This window comes from Euleptes europaea, chromosome 4 (assembly GCF_029931775.1).
Source record: "Euleptes europaea isolate rEulEur1 chromosome 4, rEulEur1.hap1, whole genome shotgun sequence".
Classification (NCBI taxonomy): domain Eukaryota; kingdom Metazoa; phylum Chordata; class Lepidosauria; order Squamata; family Sphaerodactylidae; genus Euleptes; species Euleptes europaea.
Window position 1 is genome coordinate 112,545,806 of NC_079315.1, and position 10,710 is coordinate 112,556,515.

Below are 10,710 nucleotides of genomic sequence, written 5' to 3' on the forward strand. Positions count from 1 at the left end.
TGGCAGGAAGAGCACTGATCAGGAAAAGAAGCCCGGCTTTGGTTGGTCATTAGGAGTTGGAAATCATGCAGCCATTGGAAAGGGACCACAAGGGAGTCTTCTGTGGCTGCATTTTTCATATCCTCTTTTCCAAAGCTATCACATTTTGCCACCCAAACAAAAAATAAAAACCCCTCTGTGCTCAGCATGATGCGGATTATGAATAACGATAACAGCTAGCCCGATCTCGCCAGAATCCGGAAGCTAAGCAGGATCGGCCGTGGCTAGTATTTGGATGGGAGACCGCCAAGGAATGCCAGGGTTGCTACCCAGAGGCGGGCAACGGCAGACCACCTCTGAAGATCTCTTGCCTTGATAAACCTTGCAGCATTGCCATAAATTGGCTGCAACATAATTGTACTTTCCGCCACCACCATGGCAATCCATGGTGTTCTGTCAGGGAGCCCTGAAGATGACCTCAGCCCCACCCTGTAGCCCCAATTGTTTCCATAGAGAGACTGCCAGCTGTATCAACCTTCTGCTCCCACCACTGAGATGCATAGTGAGAGGGTAATATATGCTATGTGTTGTTTGTATTAAATAGAGACCAGAACGACCACAACTGCAGCCATGCTTTTGATAAAGTCATGAACCCTAGCCCTGACCAGGGCAGTCCAGAATAACCCTATCTCGTCAGATCTCAGAAGCTAAGCAGGGTCAGCTCTGGGTTGTATTTGGATGGGAGACCACAAAGGAATCCCAGGGTTGCTGTGCAGAGGAAGGCACTGGCAAACCATCTCTGTTAGTCTCTTGCCATGAAAACCCCCCAAAGGGGTCACCATAAGTCGGCTGTGACTTGAAGGCACTTTCCAACACCACTAATATAATACCTTCATTATCGTTTTGAACAGTTAGCAACAGATCTGCTTTAATTAGGCTTGCCGGTCTCGCTGTCAGGGCAGGGAATCCCCCGCCCACAGGTCTCATTAAAGGCAGTGCCGCATGCACCATTACATTACCAGTACTTAAAAATCCAGAAGTGATGTGGGTAGGTCTAGGAATTGCCAGAATCTCTATGGTTTTATCACAGAGTTCCCAGCGACTCCTAGAGCTACCATATGTCACTTCTGGGTTTTCACTGGAAGAAGGGTTGCTATTACGACTGATCTCCAGCCTGCAGAGATCAGTGCACCTGGAGAAAATGGCCGCTTTGGCAATTGGAGTCTATGACATTGAAGTCCCTCCCCTCCCCAAACCCCGCCCTCCTCAGGCTCCACCCCAAAAATCTCCAAGTATTTCCCAACCCGGAGCTGGCAACCCTAGTTATAGGGTTCTCAGCCACAGCTGGCAAACCACCGGGAGGAATTGGCAGTGGGGACAGGTGCGCCGGCATGATGCCAGAGTGTGATGTCACTTCTGGTCCAAAACAAAAAGTGACATCACGTTGGGGCAGGGCTCTGGGATTCACCCGAAATGCTTTGGTCAGGCATAGAGTTTGGGGCAAATCCTAGAGTATCACCCCTAACAGGATGCCAACGCTTATAGTTTAGCCCCCCTGATCTCCCCCGCTCACCAGCCTATTAAGGGTCAACGGATAATAGGGGGAATCACTGCCCCCCTACTTGGAGGTCATCATGGGCCAGTTACTCTTTTCTCAGCCTCATCTACATCACAGGGTTGTTTTGAAGGCAAAATTCGGAAAGGAGAACCATCTCTCTTCAGAACTCCTTAGAGGAAGAGTGGTGTAGATATGCAGAATAGGCTTGCCAGGTCCCCCCACCCCCTGGCCACCAGCGGGGGATGGGAGGTGGGGTTGCCAGATCCAGGTTGGGAAACTCCTGGAGATTTAGAGATGGAGCCTGGGGAAGAGGGGCCATGGCTCAGTGGTAGAGCATCTGCTTGGCATGCAGAAGGGCCCAGGTTCAGTCCCCAGCATCTCCAGTTAAAGGGACTAGGTGAGTAGGTGATGTGAAAGACCCCTGTCTGAGACCTTGGAGAGCTGCTGCCGGTCTGAGTAGACAATACTGACTTTGATGGACCAAGGGTCTGATTCCGTAGAAGGCAGCTTCATGTGTTCAAGACAGGGACCTCAGTGGGGTACAACGCCAGATACCAGTGGGGTACAACACCCTCCAAAGCGTCCATTTTCTCCAGGGGAACTGATCTCTGCGGTCTGGAGACTAGCTGTAATTCTGAGGGATCCCCAGTTCCCACCTGGAGGTTGGCATCCCTAATGCAGAGGTATTGAGAGACTTCCACTATTGCCAGCTACTGAGGGCCTAGATTTGGCATTGTTGTAGCTATAACAGCTTTTCATGATCAGGCTGCCGGTCTCTTTTTCAATAAGACAGGTTGGATCCTGGTTTAAATTAAGCCCTAGTCGCATGGTTGTGTTTCAAGAGCCACAGAGATCTTTTAAAGTGGTCCTAATGAATTGCTCTCCCCCTTCTTCTTTCTCTCCTACAGATTCCGCTGGAATGCAGCGACGCTGTGACAGGTTGGACAATAAAAATCATCCTCTTACAGAGGAGAACAGGATGCAGGATCGCTACTCGCCAACACGGTTTACCTGCCAAGATCCTGCCAGGCAGAATTAAGCGTGCCCGCTGCAGAAAAACCCACCCTCAGCAATCACTGCATTTTTGCCCAAATACGGAATAAACTCCAGTTACCTTAAATAAAGTCACCACAGCAAACAGTAAACAAATTTCGAACAGAAGAGATGCCTTTAGCATGGCTCTGCAGAGACCCGATCCACTTCCCTGTTGCAGCCACATGTGCCACAGAAAAAAGACAGTGATGGGAAACGAGGAGACCCAGAAGGGTGGATGCCTAAGAACATCAGGTTGCCGGATCCAGACCCAGAAAGGCTCCTGTGCCTCTAAGAGTCATTGAGAAAGGAAAACACAGCCAGATGTGGGCTTTTCCATCATGCAATACTTCTGATGGGAAAAAATCCACATCTGGGAAGAACATAAGAGCTAGGGTTGCCAGGTCCCTCTTTGCCTCTGGCAGGGGTTTTGGGGGGTGGAGCCTGAGGAGGGCGGGGTTTGTGGAGGGGAGGGACTTCAATGCCATAGAGTCCAATTGTCAACGTGGCCATTTTCTCCAGGTGAACCAATCTATATTGGCTGGAGATCAGTTGTATTAGCGGGAGATCTCCAGCTAGTACCTGGAGGTTGGCAACCCCAGTAAGAGCCCTGCTGGATCAGACCAGTAGTTCACCTAGTCCAGCATTCTGTCTAACATAGCAGCCAAACTGTTACTATGGTTAAAAACTTAGACAACTTAGTCTTCTCTTAGACAACTCTTAGAAGTTCCATTATGTCTCCAAGAATTCTGTTTGGGCACTTGAAAAGTCATGGGGTCGGGGGAGATAAGAAGAAGAATTAGTTTTTAAACTCGGCTTTTCTCTACCTTTAAGGAGTCCCAAAGCATATTACAATCTCCTTCCCTTCCTCTCCCCACAACGGAAACCTTGTGAGGTAGGTGGGGCTGAGAGACATCGGAGAGAACTGTGACTAGCCCGAGGTCACCCAGCAGGCTTCATATGGAGATGTGGGGAATCGAACCCAGTTCTCCAGATTAGAGTCCGCCGCTCTTAACCACTACACCATGCTGACAAAGTTGCAGTGGGGCTAAAAATAGGGTGGAACCGCATTTATATGCCTAGTGGTCTTTGGGGGAAAGAGGGGGAGAGAAAGAGCGAAATACTGCAATTGTCTCATTAAATGTTTGTAGTCTCCTGTATCCCTCAGCGTAAAACAGCTATCCACTTTTCCCGATGCTTTCGCATGCCTGAGCTCCGTTATCCCAGAGCAGCACCCTAACCCTTTAAGATCTCAGGGATCGGCATTGTTTTTCTTACTTACATAAGCACATGTGCCTCTCCAGCCAGGAGGGCTTCTCTCTTATTGTTCACTGGCAAAGGCGAGGCATGTTAGACAAAACATCCCAAACGGACCCTTTTCGTTGGAAACAGAAAAAAAGAGCATGATAATAATCAGAGCAAAATTGCTGAGCATACTTCAAATTCCTCCTCTTGTCCATCTGTTCCTTTTATCTGGGGAAATCATATAAACGGAGCCCACGCTTCGGGCTCCGGCGGGGTAGGGTGGTCAAAGTTTTCCATAACAGGACATTCTTTGAGCACTGTGCATACATAACACTTTGTGCTGGAATTTTCCATCCCGCAGGTAAGTCAGCCTTTGATTCACCTCAACCCCTTCCTTGCTACTTAAATACATGATCCCAGCGCTACGGATTCCTGCACAAAAGGGGCTGGATCAGGCCCTTACAGAAACGCCAGGAAATCGCACATGACGAGCCAGTGCACAGTGAAACTGTCTCTCTGAATAAGTAGACCTGTGAACAGGTTCCTGCTGCACACAATCCTATATATATTTCCTCAGAAACAAATCCCACTGAATTCTATGGGACCCACTCCCAAAATACAGCATGTAGAGGACTGCAGCCTTACATATAGGGTTGCCAACCTCATCTCCTGCTATTACAACAGATCTCCAGGCAACAGAGATCAGTTCACCTGGAGAAAATGGCCGCTTTGGGAATTGGACTCTACGGCACTGAAGTCCTTCCCCTCTCCAAACCCCACCCTCCTCAGGCTCCACCCCCCAAAAAATCTCCAGGTATTTCCCAACCCAGAGCTGCCATGTTAGTTGTCAGTTAGAAGCCCATGAGCTCAGACATAGCTGGGCTCCCTGTTCAAACATTTTGAAGTATGGGATATTTCTATGTTTATTTTCCATAGGAAAACTTGTGGACAAATATTGGCAGCATGGACAGCATGAAATTGCTGGAGAACCAGAAATGATCTGAACGTTGGACACCTGCCAAAGACTCATTTTACCTGTCTGTATATTAAAAGGTCTTGCGGAAGCTGAATTGTCCTGGAAACAAACGTTCTTCGCTATTTAGTTCCTACAAATCCCCCCTTTTTTTGTTCTCGCACTTCTGGAAGGTTGTGTTGGACGCCCTCCAACCTTACCGAGGTACATCTGTAATCCAATTAACGCAGCCAGATTTCACAGGCAATGCTGAAAGATGCCTCTCTTTTTTTGGCCTTTGAGTGGAAGCCAGCCGTTTTTAACCTCCCCGTACCTCCTGATCAATACAGCTCATCCATTCTATTTACAGACGTGGGAAGTTCAACAGCTCGTTTTAGAACCGATTGCGCCAACGACATGATCTCGGCTGAAGCTTTTCTACAACAGCGATATAAAGAGCTCTCAGCTTTTAAATCTGACCAACATCAGCGCCACAAAGCCAGATGACATAGTACATCACTGTAACACACCGTTGCGAGGTCTCCTAGCAAAGAAGCCTTAAACCAACACAGTTAAAGGAATACACAAAGAATGGAGCAAGTCGCCAAAAGCATAACTCCGCTATTTCTACCATAGATGATGAACTTCACACTTATTAATTAGAGCAGGGGTGTTAAACGTATGGCCCGCAGGCCGGATTCGGCCCCTTGAGAGGTCTTATCCAGCCTACAAGCAGCTACCTCTCCCCACCCCGCTCCTGCTCTGGGCTGGTGAGGCGTGGCCCAGCCCGACCAAGTGACATTTGTGTCCTATCCAGCTCTCGAAACAAATCAGTTTGACACCCCTGAATTAGAGGGTGGCATCTGGTTGACTGATGACCAGGTGCAGAGCTCATTATGACTCCTGAAAGCTCACGCCAGAATAAATTTTGTCACTCTTAAAGATGCTACTAGACTCCTGTGCACATTTGACTGTGGCCATTGAAAGATTTGTAGCTGGCTGGTAAAAAAAACAACCTTGGGCTTTTCTGCATTCTCATGCTAATCGCATCTAACTTCCTGTTTCTTCGGTGGGGTGGGTGGGGTGGGAGAGTTCCGCATGTGTTTCGATCCCTCTAGTAGTTGTTTTGACATCACACAGCTTTAAATGAAGGGTATCTCCCTGCATATTTAAACAGAAGTTTTTTATACTCTATTTAAAGCGGTGTGATGTTGACTTGACCAACCAAGGGAGCAAAACCCATGCAGAACTGAAGAACACAATGACACCCCTGAAGAAACAGGAAGTTAGAGATGATGAGAATGTGGAAAAGCCCCTTGAGGGGGAAGGCTAAGCACATATACTTTGCTTTTGGGGCAACCCTTTCCAGACTGTTATGCCCACCCTGCTCATCTTGTGTATTTGAAACGATACGTGTTAAATCTCCAGAATTCCCTCTTTTTAAGGAAACTGGCATTCTCTGAGACTTCCTATGACTTTGAGACTCATAACTAAATGCATCATTCAAGAACACAATATTTTTTTAATCAAAGGACTGTGGGTATGGTTTGAAGGCAACTGGTACAACCCCGTTCCTGAAGCTAAGTTCTACGATGCAAGGAAGGCGGGGTATAAATGGAACGAATAAGTTCTAATAAAGCAACAATGAAATCTTGCAAAACTTGGGAATTACTTGCATTTGGAAATCTGGCACAGGATTCTCCAAATCTTAGACAGGAACATGGTCAAAGCAGCCAAAACAATTGTAGGGACTCACCTTGTGAGAGTAATGTTGGTCTACAACTCTGGCCAGTCCAAAGTCTCCAATCTTCAGCACCAAGTCCTCCGTGTTGATGAAAATGTTAGCTGGTTTTAAGTCCCGGTGCAACACATTTGCCGAGTGGATGTACTTCAGACCCCTGAGCAACTGGTACATGAAGAGCTTGGCATGTTCCTCCGATAGCGGCCCCTGCTCCAAGAGTCGTGCCAAGTCGGTTTCCATATACTCCTGGACAATGTACACTGTATTAAATTTGAACAGGTCTCCTTGAAGGTCTGCCCCTTTAGGCCCCAGCACCTCGTAGACCTTTACGATATTATCATGGTCCAGCCGACGGATTATCTTGATCTCGCGGAAAGCGTGCTTCATGCTCTGCGCGTCGTTGATGCCGATCTTCTTCACGGCCACTTTCCGACAGCTTTTGCTGTCAACCGCCGACAAGACAAGCCCGTTGACCCCGAAACCCAACGGTCTGAAGTTGACGAAGCGGCAACCGAGGTCATAACCATACATATTAGCAATGTAATCACCCTTCTCTGCCATGGTGGGGTCAACTCCCTCTTTGCCCTGGTAACAAAATTCCAGTAGACGAGAAGAACCTCGAGATCACAGCTGCGGCTCGAAGTAAAGCAATTCATTATTACAAACGGGAATCCACAAATTCTGCTTCTCAGCATCCATTGTTACAAAAGAGGCTTGCAAATATTCAGGGATAAGGAATTTAAATAAAAGATATCAGGGGGATTAAAATATACTTTCCAGAAAGAGGTTGCAAACTTAAAGTGGTGACTCATTACAGGGAAGGAGGGCAGAAGGAGATGAAAGCTTATAGATCATTTCACTCCAGCAAATTTAGTAAAAGCTTCTTCTGCAATATGCTAGTAAATCAATTGAGTTTTAAAGCTACCCCTAATTTCTTCTACTTTCTGGGAACGGGACCCAACGAAACATCAGTATGCAAGCCTCAGATCTTGACTTGCATTCTTTTCATTATCCACACACAGGCTTTCAGCCACAAGGTATTTGGAAGTCAACATTCCCCGGAAACTTTCAGAGATGGAATCAGACAGCATTTTTTTCTGTGCGGGACCAATACTTCCAAGAGACTTGGGGGCGATCACTACCACACATTCTTTAAATGTGAGCTCGGTTTTCCATTTTGTCATCAGAAGACAACGATGAAGGCAGAGATACTTCTCAGACGAGATCCCAATCACCACTGACTTAGCTCAGCACCATCAGTTTCAATGCTCATCTTCCCTGTATCCTTCGTTTGCTGAAGCACCCATTATTTGATTGGTTATTCAGTATCTGTTACTCCTCACTTGTTACAAACCATCTTCCTGCAAGAAAAAAGAAGAATAATGGATTAATTTAATTACGCAATGGCTTTTGCTTAACCCTTTTCTTCCTGAAGGTTAACACACCTGAAGGAAAAGCAGAGGAGTATTCATTAGCAGCAGCCTTTTGAGAAGCTCATGTAGAGAGCATCCTGCTTGAAGCAACAACCTCGGAGAAGGACAGCCCTCATTGGATGGGATCAGAGGAAAATATTGGGAATCTTTATTCCTTTTCCTCTGTAGGCCCTTGATAGCAATATAGAGATAACATTTTTTGAAAAGCATTATCTCAATGCACAGACGTTCAAGAATGCTTAGGATGCCTGCTACTTTATTCCAGTCGCACAAATACATTAAAAAAAATTGAACTATGTGAAAAATGCACAGAATACCACCGTAAGAAGCATTTTCTGGAGCCTAGCACCCTGCTTCTTAGGTTCTTTTTTTTAGTGCTGTAGTCCAGATTTCCTATGCATGTATTGCAAACTCCATTTCCATCTCCAGAGTGAGCAGGAGGAGAAGAGTTGGTTTTTAGAGGAAGAGGAGGAGGAGGAGGAGAAGAAGAAGAAGAGTTGGTTTTTATATGCCGACTTTCTCTACCACTTAAGGAAGAATCAAACTGGCTTACAATCACCTTCCCTGCCCCTCCCCACAACAGACACCCTGTGAGGTAGGTGGGGCTGAGAGAGCCATGACTAGCCCAAGGTCACCCAGCTGGCTTCAAGTCTAGGAGGGGGGAAACAAATCCAGTTCACCAGATTAGCCTCCGCCGCTCAGGTGAAGGAGTGGGGGAATCAAACCCGGTTCTCCAGATCAGAGTCCACTGCTGCAAACCACCGTTCTTAACCACTACACCACGCTGGCTCTCTTAAGGAAGAATCAAACTGGCTTACAATCACCTTCCCTTCCCCTCCCCACAACAGACAACCTGTGAGGTAGGTGAGGCTGAGAGAGCTGTGACTAGCCCAAGGTCACCCAGATGGCTTCAAGTGTAGGAGTGGGGAAACAAATACAATTCACCAGATTCGTGTCTGCTGCTCATGTGGTGGAGTGGGAGAATCAAACCCGGTTCTCCAGATCAGAGTCCACCGCTCCAAACTACCACTCTTAACCACTACACCACGCTGGCTCTCCAGCTCTGAATTAATTGGAACGGGACATGAGATCTCTCCGAAATTTCACCTCTCGTTAAACACCGGAAGCCTGCAGAGCGTTACGTATGGATAAGATTACCATCGACTGAACTGTTCTTTTCATAACCCCTGGACAGGAACCTCAGACAGACTGATACCACCTGTCTCTCGCCACTGCACCTGCCCAACCCATATTCATAACCACTTGCTAGCATAGAGCAGAAGCAGGTGAAACAAAAACGCAGGCTGCCTGGAGTGGATCCAAAGCAGAGCGGCTCTTAGTCGCAGCTCAACTGGAACAAGAACAGAATGGCAAGATCTGTGGGTCTGACTCCCTCCTCTTAAGAGCTTTCCCACATCTCCACAGCCAGGTCTTTCAATTTGCCCATTCTACTCAAGGAAAGGTAACTAAAACCTGCCTTTGTCCCCCCTCCCCGCCTGCCCACCCCCAGCCTGATAAGGATCTTCCATTTCTGCAAAGCCTCCTGATCACAGGGCTATATTTAGCAGGCGATTCCTACGCCAAATGGACATAGGCCAAGCTCAGGGTGAAATGCAACAGCTATTTAGTGTGTGTGCGGGGGGGGGGGAGCGGGACGGCCACATAGACATTCTGGACATGCTCTGCAGTTTCTCTCAACCCTGATACGCATGCAAAGGGTTGGATCCAGCCAGCTCTTCCACATAATCTAGGGTTGCCAACCTCCAGGTAGTAGCTGGAGATCTCCAGCTATTACAACTGACCTCCAGCCAATAGAGATCAGTTCACCTGGATAAAATGGCCACTTTTGCAATTGGACTCTATGGCTTTGAAGTCCCTTCCCTTCCCCAAACCCAGCCCTCCTCAGATTCTGCCCCAAAAACCTCCCGCCGGTGGCAAAGAGGGACCTGGCAACCCTAACATAATCTCATGCTATTCCCCTCCTTATTATCTGAAGTCAGCTGTGTGACTCACGAAAGCTTGTGTGTGTGTAAAGTGCCGTCAAGTCGCAGCCGACTTATGGCAACCCCTTTTGGGGGTTTTCATGACAAGAGACTATCAGAGGTGGTTTGCCAGTGCCTTCCTCTGCACAGCAACTCTGGCCTTCCTTGGTGGTCTCCCATCCAAATACTAACCAGGGCTGACCCTGCTTAGCTTCTGAGATCTGACGAGATCAGGCTTGCCTGGGCCATCCAGGTCAGGGCTCATGAAAGCTTACCCTACCAGAAATGTTAGTCTTTCAGAAGAAGAAGAAGAATTGGATTTTTTATATGCCTTCTCTACCACTTAAGGAAGAATCAAACCGGTTTACAATCAGCTTCCCTTCCCCTCCCCACAACAGAAGTAGGTGGGGCTGAGAGAGCTCTAGGTGGGGCTGAGACTAGCTCAGTGTCTTTATTACCTCCATGAATCGATGGTGACTGGATCACAGAATGTATTGCATCCCACACTATCTGGCAGGAGGGGAACAGCAGACGATCGTGTGCATTGCCTGCAGAAATTCCAAGGTCCAATTCCCAGCAGATCTGAGCGGCAGGGATCTCAAAGAGCAACAACTAGAAAGATCCCTCACCCAAAGCTTTAGAGAGCCACTCCAGAGGCAAAGAGCCACCAGCTGGATGAACTAACAACGCGTGACTGCAGAACACCCTCTGCACACGCAGGGCTCCAGGTTCAATCCCAACATCTTGGCGATTAACAGGATAGCAGAAACAAAGCCAGTCCGGGCTTG

At 47.7% G+C, this 10,710-nt stretch overlaps 1 protein-coding gene across 1 annotated transcript in view; it reads right to left on the minus strand.

Moving 5' to 3' along the window:
• MAPK4 (mitogen-activated protein kinase 4) overlaps positions 1-7,077 on the minus strand; it is a 43,388-nt gene extending 36,311 nt beyond the window's left edge. Inside the window, exon 1 of the mRNA XM_056848218.1 lies at positions 6,523-7,077. Within this exon, the coding sequence (XP_056704196.1) occupies positions 6,523-7,068 (546 nt within the window). The 5' untranslated portion in view covers positions 7,069-7,077. The remainder of the gene's footprint in view (positions 1-6,522) is intronic.
• Positions 7,078-10,710: the final 3,633 nt, after the last annotated feature.